Source organism: Dermacentor silvarum, chromosome 11 (assembly GCF_013339745.2).
Source record: "Dermacentor silvarum isolate Dsil-2018 chromosome 11, BIME_Dsil_1.4, whole genome shotgun sequence".
NCBI classification, from domain to species: Eukaryota; Metazoa; Arthropoda; class Arachnida; order Ixodida; family Ixodidae; genus Dermacentor; species Dermacentor silvarum.
Window position 1 is genome coordinate 70,361,977 of NC_051164.1, and position 21,121 is coordinate 70,383,097.

Sequence of the window (21,121 nt, forward strand, 5' to 3'; positions counted from 1 at the left end):
GTCTAAAGGATGGCAAATGACCTTCCCTATAAAACTAATAGCATAACCAGAAAATTTGATACAGCTAGCGTGGTCGAATTCTCCATGAGCAGCACTTAATTCTTCTCGTCGCCGATTTCAGTTGCAGTTTTATATATCGAGCAATGTCAACTACCTTCTTGACAGCATTCCTGTAAAAGAAGATATATGTTACTGAAGTATTTAGGACACTACGACGGAAGTGAGAATAAATTGTAGAACGCTCACACTGAAAGGTCTGCTTGAGTAAATGCGTCGCTTTCAGAACTCTGAAGCTCGTTTTTATAAGCATTATATTTTACCAGCAAGAGCGCAACTGTGTGCGTTCGTAACGAATTTAAATTCAAGTTAGGTATAAGAACTTGGACTTACCTTTAGAGCTGCACTAGATTTCTTGCTGCAGGACAACTATGAAACGCAGGTAAGTAGACTGAGAGTGAATATTTCTTCTTTTTATTTCTGAATTTCGTTTTGTGCCGTTCCCCAGTGAACTTGCTGAATTCTTCTAAAAAATCCTTCCCAATGTTGATTACGGAAACAGCAATGAACGTCAATTGATGTAAAATTGCGATAGAAGCAAGACGGAAAGAAAATAATAGTTCTCACAAGCTGCATTCACTGACCTTCAAAAAGTGGACTGTTTTATAGCAGTCAAATTTTCTACAGTGTGACTATGGCTTCATTTATTTGGAAATGTTCAGTTTGAGCTAAAAACATATATAATCCGCGTTCGAACATACATTTATATTTTGCTGAAGACGCAATTCCGATGCAGCGGTCAACGCTCTGACAAGAACAATTAGATGACGCTCCTTTTTCTTCAAAAATCTGTAATCTACGTGTCACGTCGAACGATCAGTTCTGTAGTTTCTCGCTGAAATCAGCACTGTCATCACGGGCTTTCTCTTACTCCATGTTGTACATCGCCCTCCAGAACGCGACTTGTAAGGTCGGCTGCAGCCCATTCCTGCCTTGATGTGCTGTGCACATATGGAGTAAATTTCGTTTACCCCGGTCCCTTTACGATCATTACCGCTTTCTTAACCTCATTTGACAAAGTTCCCGGAGCGAAAATTCTGTGGTTAAAAGTACAGGACTCGTGAAAAGTTTACAATGAGCGGACGTTGCGAAAACCCTTAATTTCCGAAGAATTTCGGTTAAACTTCACCGCAATTCACCATGGTAACGTAATGACATCGGCAAATTAAGTGTCAACAAATTTCTATTAGCAATTTGTGATGGCTCTTTCTTGTAATACCACGTGAACTTACGGCTCTTAGTCAGCACTTAGTGCGGTGCTATAGCATTCAAGGCTAGAGGCTAGGGCGTGTTGGTAATTCATCGTAACAGGTGCGCTGTGAGCTCTTGGCAAATCAAAGTTCGCCACTGACACCCTAACTTATAAGACGTGGACTAGAACACAAAATTTGATAGCTCATTCGTTACTTCTCCGTCAATCGCGCGGACAGCAAGAGAGATTACTTGCCTACATCGGTTCTAACTATGTACAGGTGTCTTGTGAACTGTGAACACGTGGAAATACAGGGTGTTTCAGCGAACAATTTCAAGAATTTTTAAAGATTGCCTCTGGCAGATAGCACAATTCCAGTTCATGAGCTGGTCTACTCGAAGACGCGGACAGTACTCGCGCAAAAAATTGAAGTGCATAATGGACTGAAAAAAAATTCAATAATTAAGTGTTTAACTAATTACTTTATGGCACATATTATAATTTACCAATTCTATACGTGGAGTTCTCAAGGCGGATCCGCTTGGAACGAATGGTCAGGATCACACCAGTTTCCAGATATTAATTCTCCAACTCTGCGGAGAAATGCACTGGCGTTGCAGTTACTTTCTTAAGACAGCGTAATTTATGCATTGAAGCACAAAAGTAACTGACATATATATATATATATATATATATATATATATATATGGGAACTTATACTGAAGGGACGTAGAAGGTGCAGGTGGGGTGGTACCACGAGTCCAGGGTCCACTGGCTGCTCGACTGACCTCGCCGAGGAGCGCTAGTTGCGCCTCTCGGTCCTGGCTGGCGACCCGAGTCTCCCACTACTCCCGTTGAAAAAAGTTTCCCGGCAGAGCTGGTTCGTTAATTTTGGGGCGAGCGAGATTCGCATTTCCACGAGATGTGGTTGATAGTGGGCCTGCCTCCGCACCAAAGGCACATATTTGAGTAGGCCTTGGGCACATGGCTAGTAGTCGGCGTCGATTTCTATACGTGTTGGTCTGGATTCTTCGCAAATCGTGAGAGTCCCCGCCATCCAGAGCTGGATGGGGGAGTGCGCATTCCCATCGCTGTCGACAGTGGTGTTGTAGGACGTCACGCACTCTGTCGGCACACAGATATTGGGGTTGGGACAGAGTAGACGCTCGGTGGTTAAGTTCGCGAGCTGCGCTAGTCCGCGGTTTCGTTACCTGCCAGGTCCTCATGACCCGGGCACCAAATCAGCTTGTGCTAGCGGGCTATCTTATCCTCTAGTATTTTTGGACCGCAGCGGGGCACTCTACCCATCATAGAGAGCCGCCATGCCACCTGGCAGTCTATGATTGCTACCGAAGTAGAGCCTACTATGTCTTTGGTACGGAAAAGCATGGCGATTGCCATCGCCTCTACCATATCCTTCGAGTGGGTGGTGGCAGTTGAGCAGGTTATGATACGGATTTTGGTGTCGTTACCTACAGCCACTAGTGCCTATCTGTTTTTTTCCCATAGCATGCCGCGTCGGTAAAGACCACTTCTAAACTATTCACGTACTGTTTTTGCAGATTCTGGACTCGCGCTTGTCGTTGGCCTTGATGGTATTTCGGACTCATCTTTTTGGGGATGGGAGAAACCACTATGTTCGCTCGCACTTATTTGGTGGATCCTATAAATCTTCGTTCATGTACTGCGGGCGCTGGTGGAAGCCCAGTCTGCTTAAGATTTCTCTGCTCGATGGGGAGTTGGGTGAGGCACTGCCGTTGCGACATCCGCACTGCCGCTCGCAGTTCACCAAAGTTATTATGTATGCCTAGAGCAAGTAGCCTTAATGAAACACCAAGTGCCGCCTTATAAGATTTCATCTTGGCGTCTACCGGCCCCTCCTCATCCTTACTGAGCTCAGGGTATGGTGGAGTATGTAGCCGGCTTTCATCGATAAACATGTTGGAAGTCAGTGCGGTGTGTCTCTTTCTTTATTGTTTTCGTCTTTTGCGCGTTTCTTGTGTTGATGTAGCATTGTTTCGATCAGGAGCAAAATACTACTATAACGCAGTAGCAAGTGTCGGCCAAGTGCCGTAATTGCGCATGTTATTCGACAGTTTTAGTTGCTCAGCTCATTACGATCCGCTCCGCTCAGACTTCACGCGCTGAGGCACTGCAGGGAACTGCGCAGATTTCGCCTTTGATAAGCGAGTCTTACCGAGGCGCGAGCGACGCGGTATGAACCCGGTTGCAAAACAACCAAGAAGCCAAGCAGACGCACTGTTATGCTCACCAGTACGTGTAAAGCATTTCGCATTCACCTATAGTGGTAGCTGCATAAGCACATGATTAAGCGGTGTGTACGCGGGCCACCCGCTCGCGTGTTCCATTCCAGGAAGGCGCTCCTTGTACAGACTGGCCGCAAGAAGCTTAACTTTGGTGCTTATATCGCAAAGTCTTCCTGTAATTTAATGATAATGACACATATGTTACCTTAGATTCTAATACTCTTTCATATTTCTTTTCTTTCAGACCAGAGGGTTGGCAAAGGATGCGATTGGTGATAACCATTGGAACAGTTTTGTTGGCAGTGAGTGCTGATTTCACACGTCTGTACACATTTTAAAACCATTAGCGGTCTTAGACTACTTCGCTCACTTTCCGGGATGTTTGTATGTTTGTTTCTGTGTCTCTAGCTATTTTCCTGCCAACTTGACTCACTGAGTAGTTAGAGTCTAATGGGTAGAGCACGGGGCTCCTCTGGTGAAGGAACCGTGTGTTCGAAACCATCGTAGGACCAGCTTGGTTCTGACAGAATGTTTTGGTTATTGAAGTTTTGCTTGGACAGCTGCACGTATTATCAGCTTTTTATTACATGCTACACAAAATATGCGCAATAACAACCTCAAACAAATCAGGTCGTGCCTAAGATTATTCGGCTGGTCAGTAGTAGTACGCGCATGTGGCATAAGAAGAGCGCGTAAAAAATCACCGCGCCTTCTCTAACCTACAATCCCGTTTGCGCAGGAGTTGTCAGAGAAACACAGACGAGAGACTAGTACAGCCTTGTCTTATTTCTCTCACAAACACTGTTCGAATGCATAAAAACTACGATTTTTGCTAAATAAAAATTACCCAATCACTCCTGGGCTTCAATTTTGCAATTGACAAATGTGCGCTAAACCTATTAACTACCGAGCAAAATAATGCTTTTTTGTGTTTAGCTAATATTACTGAACAGTTTCCCTCAATAATATAGTGTTCACCTATTCAAGTTATCCAAGTGAAGTCGCATAAATACAGTATTTAACATATAATATATTTGTGTTTATTTGTGGTTATAAGATATAGTGTTTTCCAATCGAATCGATAACCTTTTATAAAGCGTTTCACTAGTTTGTTGATGTATTAAGTTCTAATGAGACTTAAGCCGCACCACTATTTCAACTCTACCTTGAAGCCAAATTTCAGTTTATTTTCGTTTCTGCTCTATACCATGAATCTGCACGCAACAAACCCAGTCAAGATACTAGACGTCAATTTTAAATCCTCGATTTCTCATTCCTATATTCAACAACTCCTAAACAAAGTAATCGGCTCGATTATTTAGGTCTCGCGAGAAATCTGTTATTGGAATATTGTAATAGGCGTATTTACTGCTGTTATTATAATTACCTCCTTTCGTTCGTATTTAATCTGATTTTAATTTATCATTCAATTTGATCGCGGAAGACTAATTCCCTTTAGGTTATTTCTGGCACTCAAAATGGGAAAAAAATGGCGATGTAATGAATAATTCCTTACTTTGTAATTCAGCCCCGGTCTTCCTTGGTATAAACTTTTTCTTGTAATTTGCACAACCAGTTTCATCTACTGCAGCAGCTGATCATGGAACATGTGGTTGGACACAAAATTTCCTAGGTAGGGCGTCGGTCTCCACTGTATAGATAGTCAGTGAGCCTTCGATTCCTTAGTGGGGAAGCTGTTGATAATTTTCCAAACTTTTCGATAGCAAGCTCTGATTTACGATGAATGTCGCATGATGAAAGTCTGCTCGCCTTCGCTGAATACGTTTTCACCTGGAAAGCAGCCGTAACTACTAAAGCGGCGTTAAATTCTATTCCTTTGGCCATGAACTTATCTTGCGTCTTTTTCGAGAATCTACCAATTTGTCACACATGCTGCTGCGTGGCCGTCTTTTATCATAGAGTTAAATTTTATTGAACCTAAATATTTCATCTTTATTTAACGCTTTCACAAACCTGCATCCTTAATCTTTCCTCTTCAGCACCATGCGGCATTTTCCGATACGCGTTTATATTTTGAAATTTATATAGCCTTCTCGCCCACGTAAGCTTCTGTTCTAAACACGAATTATGCCCTATTAACACATTAGGTGCCTTGTCAACTATGACTAGCTCAGAGGATAGCTATGCACCCTCTCATTTACTCAAAAAGCAAACGTGGCAAGATTTAAAATTGGTAGAATTTCATAGCGTCCAGAAAAGCAGTCTAAATTATACTTAGCGTAATTATCGAAGTAGTGTGCTCTGTTGACTTGCTGCCCCGCTTCGATTTTTTGGACTGCATAGTTGGCGGGAATATAACGTATGTGAAGAAGAAGACGCGCCTCCGTCCAGCGGCATCGCCAACGCTCGGCCCGCTCTGCTCGCGCTGTTGGTCGCTGGTCTATTTGGAGACGATGCTCCACGCTGCCTCGTCGTTCTTGGAATTCGTATCCTTGAAGGGCACCGCCAATAGACCTCTTCTCAGGTACAATAAACCATAGGCGCGTTGTCAGTTGTAGCTTTGGTCACACTCTGAACCACATGTTGGAATTCATGTAAAGAGAAGCTTAGAGAACGCGGTTAATGAAACGTTTTGTAACTTTTAACGGCTATGCGTTAAATTTTGTTTCATTCCATCTTATGCAGCTCTAATCAATTGGTATGTTTATGTTTATTCAATTTCATGGAAACAAATTCTAAAGACGCTCGGGTGCATTGATTTAGTTCACGCTAAGGAACCCCAGGTAGTCAAAATTATTTCATTGTTGCCAACTCTCTTGTGCCTGATAATCACGCTGCGACTCACACGGGAAAAGGTTCATTGAAAACTTGAAGTAGGCTACGAACACGAGAAATGGCCGCGGCGCTCGTCTTTCTTTTCTCCTCTTTCCGACCCCCGTGTCTTTTTTTTTTTCGTACTTGGATGCAATATATCTCTCCTCGTGGACAAAGCCCACCGGACGAGTAAACTGGCTTCTAATTACGTGTATTAGTTAAACGTGGTGACATGTAAAAAAAAAAACATCCAGCTGTGTTCGTGAGGCGCGCGAAAGTGCAGTTCACTTCGCTGGTCTTCTCAAGGACTACATACGCTTCATCGTAGTTTATCAGCCGCTTCTGGCACAAATCACGCTTTCTTGAGGCAGTCCAAAGTCAAACTACGAGTAGATTACCACGGTCACAAGTAACTGGCCGATGTCGTGCTTCGTAGCGTGCTTTAGAATTTTCTTGCGATGCCAAAGTCCGCAGACGCGCAAGTCACTGAGCCTCTTCAGTGCGACATAGAGTATCGGTGACCATAGCGTTCTCAACGTGGTAAAAGGAGAGGACACTGTCAAGCCTATACCAGGGCGAGCAAGCATGTAGAAGAAAGGGCTGCAGCCAGTGTTCTCGTGTTTGGCGGTATTGTATGCAAAAGTAATCGAAAATAGAAGTTCATCCAAATTCTTTTTTTATCGGACGCAATATACATGAAAAACATATTGTTCATGGTTCGATTAGTGTGCTCTGTAAGACTGTTCATTGGTTGCTGATGCGGCCTCGAGTGCCTGAAGTTCGATTCACACAAACGTAAAATCTCTTCCAAGATATCCGCTGTGAATGGACTCCTTGGTCGCTTATAATAACACAAGGCTCCCCAAGTCGCAGAACAATGAAGTAAAGTAGGAAGAGCGACACTTCGGTGTCAGTGCTTGATGGTATGGCCGCCGTCTCGCAGTAGTGGGTGATGTGGTCGGCGCAGACAATTATCCAGAGGTTGCCCTGGGATGATTTAGAAAAAGGGCCTTCCAACTTGCTGAAGGGGCAAGCTTGGAGGCGGCAAGGGCGAAGGAGACCAGCTGGTGCTGTCGGTGCACGTTTTCGACGTTGTGACTGCGCGCAGCTGGTCACATATAACGCAACTAACTGTCGCCTCTGGGGCCAGTAAAATCGTATTTCCTAACGATACGAAGTCCTCACAGTACCTAGTGACCGAAAGTACGGTTGTCGTACATAGCCTGCAAAATGCTTGGCCAGAGACACGTCAACACTACTACAAGGAAGATGCACGTGGTTGTCGCGGCAAGGGCTCATCTGGGCAAACTCGCCCGTTCTTATCAAATAACTTAATTTGCCGAGGCGTTCTGCAGCAGACGCGGCATCCGTGGTGCGGACAGCTGAGTTACAAGGGCTCGAAACCAAAATTTTGGAAGTAAATCGGACCGATGCTGTTAGCTGCGCCATGGATGCGGCAGAGGGTCTCCATTTTCCTGCGAAGGGCTCTGGGCACATCAGCTCACTTGGGCAACAAGAATGAAGGACGCTTCCCTTTCGATCTCCTCCTCTTCAATTTTGGAGTTTCCATCACCAAACCCTTGATCGGAGTCTCTGACTCCGGTAAAGGACCTCGTACCTACGCCATCGCCTCCTGCCGATAAAGCCGGTGTGCCCCCAGGGTGTGCTAAGCAGCTCAATCTCGCGAAATAGATCTCGCTTGAGCTCCCCAGGGGTCTTTTACTGACGTCTCTTACGAGATCGCTTAAAAGAGTGACATTGGACGTTCGCACTGGCTGGTTGGGAGCACGTTAGCTGCACTGCTCTCGCCTACTCTGGCCTGACCGGGGTTAGATGAGCACCCAGCTCAGCCGAGTGCGCATGCTCCGTACTCCTCGGACTCAAAGACCGGCCAAATTCATGGTCACGGGAAGGTGGCACTGGGAGAGTAGCAGAGGGAGGGTAATGATTCGAAGCACGAAGGAGCCTTAAGGCCGACACCTGCACTTCCCTCGTGCACTTTGGACTGTGCAGTGAACGAATGCAGCCCGCCGTCGTGGTCAAACCTCCTGTTAACAGCTACGGTAGAAAGTGATAACATTTAGTATCACAATAATAATGAAACTCTGAGTTACGTCTGCCTCACTCAGCTGTCCGTGCTGGCCGCCAGTCAGCTGCTATCGCCTGAACCGGATGAGCTAGACACGGAGAGGATGCACTGCAGGAAACGTTCTGCAGTCGTACCCACTGCTAGCTCATTACTGCCAATGGACAGCTCCACAAATGCTCGATACTGGGTCGGGCCGAGTTGTCACCTCCTCCTGGAGAACGCTACAGAAATCAGAAACTGGCTGCCATTTATGCCTTGCGATCACTGGAAGCTATTAAATGGCTACGTGAGAGCCACACTTATAGAGAGCTATTGGCAGGAGGATCAGAGTTACCGCAGGAACGCCTTAAGTATACAGTTCTTGCTACAGATCTACAGGTGACAGTTTCGAGCAGGAGACTCGCACGCCAGTTACATTAATCAACGTCGAGGAGATTAGAAATACCTTTTCCGATTTCAATCCTAAATGCCCTGGTCAATGTAGCCGATACACCTCTCACTATGAACTATTTGGCCCTTAGCTACGAACATTTTGGGGTTCAAAAGGGTTCAAAAAATAAAAAGGGGCAAGCGCACAACAGCGCGTCTCATTTGTAAATCTAATAATAAGTCTTGACAGTTTAAAAGACGACAATACGAACAACATCAAAGGTTACCTCAATTAGGTTCGAAAGTCCTCCTTGAGGACCTTATATGCGGGCAAGGGCAATTAGGAAAGATCGAAATTAAAGACATGCATAAAATCTTTATAAAATACAAGGTGATGAATATATTTCGGTTGATCAGGTGGGTGTGCAGACAGACTCTCCACAATGTGACGCGAACCTATTTTCGGGAAAAGAAATTCAATGCATCACGAAGAGCATGGGCGTGGGTTCGGCCCCGGGTCGGGATGCTTTGACCGTTCGGGAGATGCGAAGGATTCCCTCTGCTGTTTTCATGGTGATCTCTAATAATTTCTAAGCGTCCGGCGCTTGCCGGATGAACTCCGGTTCTCCCGAAGAACTGCGATCCAGCTACCGCGACAGAGCTTAGGTACATATCAATTTGCTCGGCCCTTGTTCGCGCATATTCTAGATTACTTCACAGAGTCCAAAACTGGTACTTTTTCCACAAACTCCAGAGTGGTTTCTCCGTGGACCGCGCCGCGCAATCGAATTTTCTGTTCTAGCAGGGAGCCATGAAACATGCCTAGAAATTCCAGAGGCCTCTCTATACAGCCTCTGTGGACCTCCGCAAGGCCTTTGACTGCATAAGTCAGAACGCCCTTATTACGGTTTTGGAAGAGGGCGGTGGCCACAGTTCATGCACAGAGAGCACTTAAGACCTGTACAGCTGTCAGGCAACGACATTCATGTATATATAAAAATCCGATGAGGTAAGGGTCTATGTGGAAAGGGGGATCAAGCAAAGCGACCCTTTATCCCCTTTGCTAACTTAACACTTGATGCTTAATTGCTGCGTGGGTTCAACTCATCGGGATTTAGTTATGCTTCAATGGCGCGGTGATCGCTGCTTCGACGTACGCACATGATCGTCTGATCGTCTAGTTTTCGCATATTCTTACGAAGCCAGGAGCCAGGATGTTGCAGGAGCCAGGATGTTGCAGAGCCTCTCTTAAAAAAGAAATAGATTGGCATTAAACCCCTTGAAAATCCAGAATTTTGGTTGGCAGTTCGGCTCCCATAGCCTGAAATGGTTCGACTATGGCAGTCCCCCCCCCCCCCCCCCCTGCATGCCGGGGTGCCATGATCGAACCTAAGGATCGGAATGATCTGATTCGGTGCATGGCAGTCGACATCCTACGGCTTGAATTGATAATATTCGGAGTGATTTAAAGCTTATTGCTTCGGCCAAGTTGAAACCATTTCAGAAACTTAATTGCATATCCACCTTACTTCTCCCAAAAATGATGCTTGCAGCCTTCAGCTCTGTGACAGTTAAATCACTAACCCTGAAGCTTGATCACGACATACGGCAGGAGACCGAACGCATGCTTCATCTGCCGGCTTCATTCCCGAACATCATTGTTCATACACCTCATTGAGCAGGGGGCCTGGGTGTGCTGGTGCTTTCGAGGGTGGCTGCAGGATGCCAAGTGAAAGCATTCGCTCGGCTTCAGCGCCTGTGTTTGAAGGCGCACTTCACGGGGACTGGGAGGAACCAGTGTGCCGACGGACCTCGTGGAGCCCGCATCGCTGAAGAAACCACTACAGCCAGCGCGTAAGACACACCTCGAGGCCTGGAAGAAAAAATTACTCCAACTCCCGCTAAAGGGAACCATGTGTGGATTCAAAGCAGCGGGGAGATGGTTAGCTTGAGCGGGAGGTGGTGTAATTTTAGAGAGAGGACGACTGAGAATGTATAAGAGAAGATAGAGAACGTGGTGGTTGCCTGTTTATTTATTTAGAGACCGTATGCGATTCCTAGCGCCGGTGCACGCGGCGCTTTGAAGACGACGTTGACGTTTCGATTCGGCTTCGCGTTGCCGGACCGCCTCGGGATCCACCGCTCGACGTTGACATTTCGATTCGGCTTCCCGAGCCCGGAGTTCAGGGTCCGCTTGCCGCCGTTCACGTTTCCTTTCGGCTTCGCGAGCCCAAAGTTCGGGGTCGCCAAGTTCTCATCGGCGGCCCGAGTTCTCATCGCGGCGCTGCGCAGGAGAGAGAATGAGGCGCGCGCTCCGTCATTTTCATACCGCGGAACTACCATGGCGCCACCAGCAGAGTATGCAGCTGTCGCACCACCTGGTGTGCGCGCCGCTCCGTAGATTAGAAGATTCCCAGAGGAGAGAAAGGGGGAGTGTAGGAGAGCAGAGAGAGAGGGAGGGACGCGCATGCGCTGTGGGGGTGTGGGATGCCGCGGGACGGAAGGAGGGACGGATAAAGCCCCCACCATAACACTGCTTCGCATCTAAAACTATTCAAATAAAAGCCTTTCTTCTTTCGAGAACAATCCCGTTGGAAATGGTTAGGTTCGGCCGGAAGCCAGGTACGTGGGGGATGGCGATCGTATTCGATCCCTCCGCCTGCGCACAAACCTATTCCCCACGAGGACACTCTCCAATCGGCATTATAAGGATGACTCGCCGAAAAGGTTTGTAGAAGATGCCATCAGGCTAAGGAAACCATACATTATATCCTCCAGGTGTGTCCATCCATCCACGAACCGCGTTGCTCACGGCGTAATGTCATCTCACAGACCATATTACTGAAATGGGGGAAAACTATAAGGATGCTGAGATTTCAAGCGAGTGATTCCTTGTGACCAGAAGTGGTACCAGGCTTACGCCTGACAGCGTTCTCGAGCTCAAGTAAAAAGCATTCATCTTGAATGCAGCGATCACTAGAAATGTTAGAACAGAGACATGTGAAGGCATGTGGGAGCCAGAAGTACAAGGCTTTGGTGCCGGTACTTCAGGCCAAGTGCCCTGGTAAGGAGGTGAAGGTCCTGAGACTTTCGTTCGGCACGCGCGGTCGCCTTTGTCCCAGCACCAAGAAGGCTACCAAGAAAACTTGCTTAAAGGAGGTGGAGTTGGCCTGGCTTGAGGCCAACTCCAACACCCAAAGTGATCGCTTCATCTGGGGATCTTGAAGGATTCTTGGGGCAATCGTTGTGCCTTCCCCAGCTTTTTTTTTCTTGCATTTTTTTGCATATTTCTCGTCTTTTTTAGAACTCATGCATTAATAGTAACACAAATTTCAAATATGTTTCATCAGTATAGCTCCTTTGGGATATCACTAGCCTGTACTTGTATGTATTTCGAGACGCAGTTATATGGGAGGCACTTTCTTATATCTGCAATAGGAATAGGAGATCGGACAGTACTAGGAATAAGTACTTTTTTTTCGTAAACCTATAGATTGTTTGAAGTAAATAATAAAGTTTTCGGTCTGTCGTATGGCTGCATACTGTAATGTGGTGTTATTGTAGTTTTATTAAACATATTACACAGTTTGGACGTTAAGTTTTGAGGCTATGACTCTCTTGTCATAGGCATTTTTTTTTCTTTTCTCTCTCTCTCTCTCTCTCTCTAGTGTCCTATTTGTATTTTTGTTTAAGCGTAATATATATAAAATGCACATTTCATGTCGCCTTCTATGTGTCTAGGTATTTCCAGCTGCTACATTCCTATATTGCTAAACATACCACTTTGTATTTCGGCCTCAAATGGGGCCCCATCAGGAAAAAGTCTGTATACAATGCCACTCCGGTGCACTTCCCAATCCGCCAGCGTGTCTCCCCGATGGCTTTAATCCCTTCGGCTCGTCCCTGTTAGAATACTTTCACTGCATGCTTCATTTTTGTGCCTTCTGTCGTCAGTTCTTTTTATTCTTTAGTAAACCGAGATAGGACTTTACGCTGGTTGGTGCCTCTCGAGGACCACAGTGTCAACACGGAAAAGAAAATCTACAAAGGCAGCGTCGTAACAAATGATAAACCTTCAAACGCGTCATCTCTGGCGGAACCTGAGCGGAAGCAAGTAAAGAGTTTCTAGCCAAATGCCTCGTCATATAATTAGTGACGCGTGTGAATGACATTACGAAATTCCCAATCTCCCTATATTTACTATCTAGCGAAATCACAGCCATATCTTCTCCGGCTTTTTATTCGAAAGTGAATTAAACGCGGTAGGGCTGCCGAGAAACAGCTGGCGCTCTCCTCAGAGCGGATTTATTCTTAGGAATTCTGGCTGGCTTCGTCAGATAAGTCAACTGAGGCTGGTCGAAGCCTGGCAAGTCGGCGGCTTGGGCGAAGTTCTTGGAGCGCAGGCTCCATCATTAGGATTTGCACCTCCCCCCCTTCACCAAACTGTGACGCACACGGGAAAATATTTATTCACGACTTGAAGTCGCCTACCAAAAGCAGGAATGGTCACTTCATAATTTTCGTCTTTCTATTTTTTTGCGTTACAATTTCCGTGTGACGCAACTATATTGTGATTCCGGCGCGCAAAGCCACGTCATTTGTTTTTAATTATTTTTCACTGTTTAAAATATTCAGCTGTTCTTTTTGTTCGGGCTATTTTACTTGTAGTGATAAAGTTGAACGGTTTTAACATTGTTGATTTGGTTTAATTATCGCAGCACCTACAATTTAGCAAGCTTTATTATATGGTCAGGTTTGAGAATTTGCAATAGCAGTTTATTGAAGCACAGCGTGGCAAGCCACTGAATGTGCGGAATGTGTATTTATAAACGCTCTCCAGAGTACGCGTACCATCCAGACCGGTTTGGCAATTCCAGTATTAAATAGTCACACCGATAAAGAATCCTTATCAGTATCTTGCTCCCACATACGGATAATATGGCTTTAACCTCACTGCAAGGAATGTGAATGCTCATGTCTGTGATTGTGCAGTACAGGCGCTAATGTTTGTGCACGTACGCCACGCCTAAATGCTACAATTTCTGTTCAATATTTCAGATATTTCCAAGAGAAGGTAAAGTATCTTTCTGCTTATCCCTCTATATAGATACCCCAGTTATTTTAAGTTCTCCATGTTTGCTTCCCTCGCTCTAACGGCGAGTGGATGTTCTTAGTACGGTTTTCGCCGCGTACTAAAGCTGCTTTTAGAGTATGAGACTCTATCTGGCGCAACATACCAGGTGTTTACTATTTCCAACAGAATACTTGTAGCTGTCCTGTGTCATGTGACCAACATTTGTCCTTACTCCTGGAAAACATTTAGCCGATATTCTTGTCGAACATACTTAAAAATATACATTACGAAAGTTGGAAGTCAGTCCTGCAAAACTGAACTACGGCAGGCCAGCCAAAAAGTGAGCATTGATTAAAAACTGCTCAGAACCAAACTCCCGGCCAATACGCTGAATCTCCCAGGTCACGTGTTGGGCTGGCACTGCAAGGGAAGAAGCGATTGGAATGGGTTTTTGTAGAATTCACTTTCCAAGGCTGGCTATGGGACGTAATGTTGTCTCTTAGTTAATTCCATCCCTGCATAATGCACTGCATGGTTACCTGCCGTGGCAGATCATCAGCTATGGCGTTGCACTCGTGAGCCCAAGGTGAAGGCTTCGATACCGGTGGCGAGGACCGCATTTCGATGAAGCTCATGTGCAGTGCATTGGGTGCACGTTAAAGAACTCTAGGTGGCCAGAGTTAATCTTGGGTCCCTCAGTATGGCGTGTCTCACAATCAAATCGTGGTTTCGGCCCGTAAAACTCCATATTTTGTTTAATTGCATGTTTAAAAATATAATGCAGTCAGCGCGTTCGCGGGATGTTTGAGAGCATAGACTGCGTTAGCGCTGTCGTGGCGTGCAAGCGGCAAGCCCTTCGGCTTTCGTGAAGATTGAGGACTGTTCTTTAATTACGAGCAAAAAAAAGCGGCGCAAAAAAGGTGCGCGGTCAACAAGTGAAACTTATTTCTTGCTCATATGGATTCAATGAGAATCTTAACACATTGGTTCTCTTATAAACTTCTGAAGATTAGGTTTTTATTTACCTTGGAAGAACACTAAAGATACTTGTTTATTTCATGTGACTGCTTAACACGCGCCGATGTTAATTTGCCGTTCAAGTATATTTACTGCAGGCAAACAGAAATTCCTTAGGTTTTTGAGGTGGCTTCTTCTAATCGCATAGAATTAGCAATATTCACAATATCCGCTGTTTCTGCAAGCTGCTTCCACCGCATAGCATTGACAGAGGTAGCTGGGGCAACTCTGAATAACAAACCGCTACCTGTGATACGTCGTCTCTCCTTTATTCTTTTTTTTTCACTTGTTCCGTTTATTTCTGGATTTCAAAAGCTGCTGGGCTGTAACATGGCACCATGCGCACTTTTCATCTATACTACACCTAAAATCTTTCGTCACTGTATTTTTGTTCTTTTCATTTTGGTTCTGCAAGGTTCATTGATAAAGGTCGCGAAAGCGACGCGACAATGCGGTCTAAATTGCCGTGAACATCAGCTTTTTCACCTGCAGTCGTAGCGCAACTTGATCTTGCGGTGTGTTCACGAAAAAAAAAAAACACCGCCCAAGCACTCCGTACAGATTGTTAACCAGCGAAGCTGAAACGTGCGGCTCAGGTTTTTACCAGTGAGTTAATCCCGACGCTGTATTGAAGCGTTTTTCAATTATTAGTTACATGTTTGTGTTTCTAGTGGAACGCAAGCGCCAATACCGGGTGGATGCGGCTAACCACGTCGCCGAGCTAACTCGAGATATCTAACGCATGCGACAACGGCGAGCCGAGGTGGCGGCGTTGCGGCCAGAGCAGCGTCAACGTGGCAATGGCGGGAACGCGTTCGCTAACGACGTCGCTAACGGGGCTGCCAATGGCGCGCGCACATGGGTGCGACGTAGAGAGCGACGTAACTGACGGCGCAGCCAATGGAGACGTTTATCGAAACTTGGGATGAACGGTTTTTCGTTTCGCCTATAGCCACATACAGCTTTCGCTCTAAAACAGTCATACTGTAGCTCACTCGTGGAAATATTTTTAAAACTACAGGCAGAATATGGAAACTATGAAACCATGGCTTGTTTCCTTCCATCCGCGAACTATGTGTGCGAAACTGCCTCAGCTTTCGGCCATTTTCTTTATGTTTTGTGGGGATGCGTGCTAAGATATTCCGAGATGATGTTACCGTACTTGACATTGTGATGTTGGCAGAATCTTGTTGTGTATGTAACTAGAATGTTATGTAACTTGCTAAATATTGAGCGCCTTCTAACGTGCAGTGGGTGAACTACAAAATGTGGTTGTACATACGGAATATCCCGCTATCGCTATTGGTGATACCTGGTCGTATCTCGGGCAGAGCCAATTTCGTTGTATGAGATAGCGATGACATGACCTCGAATGCGCGCCCTTCACGACTAGTTACCTCTTCGCCACTGATTACCCCTTCGCCACTGGTTACCCCTTCCCTGTTTACCACTTCACACATCACCACTTCCCTTGACTGGTTACCCTTTCAATGGTTCCACCACTTCACGAACATAGCTATTGTCACGTATGTTGTCTCAAACTAGAAAAAGGCGCGTCAACCAATGCCGACGGCAGAGACAACAATGTCTAGATACATGGTATATGTGTCTATATGTATGGAAAATGGGGGGGGGGGGGGGGGGGGGCAATAAATGACGCATTGCCGTATATTTGCACGATACTTTTGTACAATTTTCATTCTTTTCTCCGTTACATTGTCTGACCTTGCTTCTTTTTTTTTTTTCAGGACAATCTCATTTTTTATTGATTACAATATTGTACCTTTTCTTGCGCACATTACACTACGTCAAGGTTGTTTTCTTTCGCGTCAACTTTGGTTCTCACGCCTTTGTCTTTTTTTTACCATGTAGCCAGGCAGGCCGATCCCGGAAGTGTTTCAATCTATATCACAATTTGGTTAATTTTCATGCTAGATTGGTGCTAATTACGTTCCTACCGTCCATTACCGTTCATTTTTACCTGAATCGCAACTACTATTCGCTTCTTGGCTTCTTAAAACCTGTATTTTGATACCTTATGCGACTCGCTACGACGCTTTCGAGGCACAACGTGGCTGTTTTGTCATTAAGAGGCCCGATAGATGCCAACATCCCACGTACGCCAAACCCGTGTGAGTTCGCCAAAGAGGACATTGTCTTCGAAAACAACCGCGTTCGCGCCAACGTACGCCAACTCATTACGTTCTTTAAATCATGGCATAACGTCCAAATAGATGTCCAGGCCTTACACTAATGCATTAATCGCGTCAGTCATGCAATAACTTACAGTAAGGTACAGCGTGCGTGCTGACAGCATCCACATACGGCAGCGCATATTCTATCCAAATGGGAAATTCCGCATACTGACGAAGGTTACGCTGAGCCAGTCGCGTTGCTACACATGATTCGTCTGGGCGTTGCTTTCAGTCTCCGCTACACACACTTCATCGGTTGGTTATGTATCCTTAAGTGCCAGCAATGTCAGAGGCTTGAAACGATGCCACATACATGACTGCATAGCATATGCGCCCGGGAGACTGACGCTGGAAGGTTTCCAAACAGCGTCAGCAGACAACCACTGTCGGAGACTGCTGTTCTCAGCCCATGGACGGACATTACAACTACAATGCAAACAACAAAAGTGTTGTTGGAGTTATTGCATGACGCGGAACTGTACTGAACAAGCAGTTGGGTCGTTTATTTCAAAATACGCATCCACTTCTGTCCTCCTCATTGATCCCCGTAGTTTCCCTTTTCCGCAGTGCAGAGTAGCACACCAAAGCGCACTAGCTCAAGTTGACCTCTCCACCGTTAATGCTAATAACAACTCTCATCTTGACGATTATTCGTGTTTTCTGCCACATATTTTTCCTCCACCTCACGAAAGACTAAACTAGCTGCAGCTTTAGTAAATTTACCTGATGTGTGTAGAGGGATGTCCTTTTCTTACATTGGAAGTGTGACCATATACGTGCATTTTATTTTTAAACAACAAATGTCTCCATATATTTTGTAGCACTTGTAAGGTACATGTACCTGCAGTGTTCCCATTTTACGGCTAATTGTATTTTTGTGTGAAGCATGGTCATTGCAAATTATTCACATTGTTGCCAAAGGAGAATGCGGCCAGGACCATGAAGCTTCTCAGTGCCGTCGCTATTGTGCAGCTCATCCTTGCCTCTAATCAAGGAACTCAGCGTCAATTCAATTGAGTTGAACAAAAACCATGCCTACCAAGTGACACAGGCACTATCGATCACGGGAAGTCAAGAACACACGCGCCAACTAACAGAGAACTGACAACACATCAGAGTGCCCATAATCTGGCCCGATGTCGCACACAGGAAATAGCAGGTCATAGTGTTACGGGAATAATATTGCTACGGAATATGGTACATGGGTGGTGTTGCCCTTCTGTAATGTCTCTAATGTTTTTAAAGAATAATTTGTTGCATTTACTGTGTTTGTGTAACAGCCCAGATTTCTTTATTTCAAGGCATGTGCACAAAGCCGAACAAACTTAATTTAACGAAGGAGGTGGAGCAGTACGTGCTTTCCAAAAGGGGGAAAAACTTGGTCAGCTTAAACCTGACGGGTGGAGACCGACGGCCCAATGAGTAAGCATTACCGTTTTATTGCAATAGCAATTGTTTGGACACTGCAAGCGCATTCTTGCCATCGGCATCGCCATGATATTCCGTATAAAGTCCAAGGCGTAACACTGTTGCCGCGCCACGTATGCTGTATGTGCGAATAAATGTGTGCGAAGGGAACCGACGATCGCGGCTCAGTTTCGCACGCGCAGGGGGGAAAGCGGGAAGGAAGCGCGCAATCTTCCGTCGCGCGCTGTAGATTCCGGGTTCGGGGGACGGGAAGGAAGGGGTAGGGCGTTGTATTATCGCAGCAACTGGTAATTCCACTGCCGCGCGCGCCGTATCTTCAAAGCGATCTGCGTTGTGGGCAGAGTCTAGGGGCTTCGACGGCGCATACCTTTGTGCGGGCTGCGTTCTCGCCGCTCAGTTTGCGTTGAAGCGATATACAGCACGAAGGTCACTTCGCTCGTTGCTGCTGCCGCGCTTCCTCATGCCAGCGTTTTGACAGCGAGTGTGTTGTCTTCATGTTTTCCGGCGCGTGCTGCCACCATGTTTGTTGATTTAGTTAGTAAGTGAATGATTGCAAATTTATACGGCCGATAAAACTATACTATCCTTATTTTGTATAGCTGTACATTATTTTCCTTTCGCCATCGAACCCTCCGCTTTTCTGTGGCAACAAACTGTTTACAGAGACCGCTTAAGTCCTTTTTTGTAGGTAGCTTCAAACAAACGATGATGTGTGACAAGTGACCTTCCTCGATTATACGTTACACTTATCCAGTGCCTTATGGTGCTTATTGTGCTCCTTTCGTGCATCGTCTCGACATACGAACCCACAAATACGTTTACAGGCAGCATTCTTTCATGTCATAAGCGAATACACGACTCTCAAACCAGTCTCGCACATCGTGTCACCTACGTAAAAGTTTTTGGTCAGTTCATGGCAAAATGAAAATTAAGAAGGGTTGGTGGTGGTGGTGATGTTGAAGCAGGCGGGGTTAGCCTGGCATACATAGCCGGCAATTGTTCCACCTGATCCTCCTTCGAGTTGAGATCAGGGGTGTGTCACCAAGTGTCTATGAGACCCGTGTCTTGCAGGAAAGCTAACAGCAGTCATTGCGCTCTCTTCCTGGTTGTCGCAGGCCCTCCGGGGAAAACGACGTCTTCAAAGGTCCTGTGCGTAAGACCGCTCTTTTGTAGGCTGTCGACCATCGCTATTCTTTCTGTGTCAAACTGCGGGCATATCCAAATGAAATGTTCGAAGTCACCAATGTCACCACAGAAAGCACAGAATGGGGAAGCGTGAAGCCCAGTCTTGAATAATCACGCTGTGGTGCACGCGGAGTCAGCCCTGATGCGGTATAAAAGCGTCGCTTCTTCGCGGGTAAATCCATGAGTAACACAGGCTTCGTGGGGATTCTTGTGGATCTCCCTAAAGTGAAGGCTTTTCAGAACCCTTAGGGTTCTGAAAAGCTTTTGGAGCTTTCACTTTTGGGACACATGTCAGCGCTAGGCGTGCAAGGGCGTCAGCTTTCTCGTTTCCATCAATTCCTACGTGTGATGGTATCCACTGGAATCTTATATTAAATCCTTTGCTTGTTAGATCGTTAATCAGTGCCAGAGATTGCCTTGTAAATTTCTCTAGAGGTAGGCCACGATGCAATCTCTGTAACGCTGTATGACTTGGAAACCGTCAGCACCACGACATCTCGTGCAGAAAAGGCCCGTAGTTTCCGCAAAGCCGCGGTGATTGCGGCGCTTTCTACTGTTGTAGAGAAAACTACGCGATCCAGTCGGCCAGACCATGACACATCCAGGGATGGCATGCAGAATGCCGCTGCACAGCTGTCTGTTTGTGCGCACACCGAACCGTCTGTGTACACTTGTAAGTGGCTTTGAAACGCTGTGCTCAAGTGTTCCAGCACAATGAACTTTGTTTCTGCAGTTGAAATGGTGCGTTTCGCTGGTAGGTGGGGTACACTGAGGCTGCAGGTAACGTCCGAAAAAGACCATGGCGGGTCAAGGCGACTTCGTTTAGGCCATTTGAATCCTGAAAATTGGAAAGTGTTCAGCGCCACATGGAGCGAGTTCTTGCTCTTAGCCGCCGGTGAAGCGCCGTGTCTGCGCGGGACTCGCCCAGCCTTAATAGCTGCGTCAGCAACGCCTGAGATGCCAAGAGACGGAGTGGAAGAGACTCTGCCTCATTAGTGACTTTCTTGTTTGAAGCCGTCTGTGGAACTCCCATCGCCAAGCGAAGTCCCTTTCTGTGCACAGCCTCCAAGCGCTCGAATTGACTCGATGACGGTGATATCAGAGGAAGCTGATAGAGAATGCGCTTTGTTATCAGTGCAGCGTTCAGTTTAAGCGTGGACATAGGATTGCTTCCCCAACGTACACCTGCCAATCGACGAAGTGCGTTGACTCTTTGCACTGATGCAGCCACAACACTTTCGACCGCACGACGCCATAGTAGCTTGCTGTCGATGGTGACGCCCAGGAATCGAACAAGTGTTGCACGAAGAATTGAATGCCCTCTGATATTCAGCGTCAGGCGTGTTGACTTGCGTCTCACTCCCGGGAAAAGCATGAAGGCAGATTTTTCCGCTGATAAAGATAGGCCAAGCATCGATAAGTGGCGTTCGATGGCGGAGATTGCACCCTGGGCTATCCGGGCCAACCGTTTGT

General features: G+C 46.2%; 1 protein-coding gene across 1 annotated transcript in view; it reads left to right on the top strand.

Annotated features, from left to right (window-relative positions):
* Positions 1 to 257: 257 nt before the first annotated feature.
* The window catches only part of LOC125941577 (uncharacterized), a 34,110-nt gene continuing 13,246 nt past the window's right edge, over positions 258 to 21,121 (top strand). Inside the window, exons 1-3 of the mRNA XM_049659138.1 lie at positions 258 to 439; positions 3,761 to 3,818; positions 18,321 to 18,457. Of these exons, the coding sequence (XP_049515095.1) occupies positions 429 to 439; positions 3,761 to 3,818; positions 18,321 to 18,457 (206 nt within the window). The 5' untranslated portion in view covers positions 258 to 428. The remainder of the gene's footprint in view (positions 440 to 3,760; positions 3,819 to 18,320; positions 18,458 to 21,121) is intronic.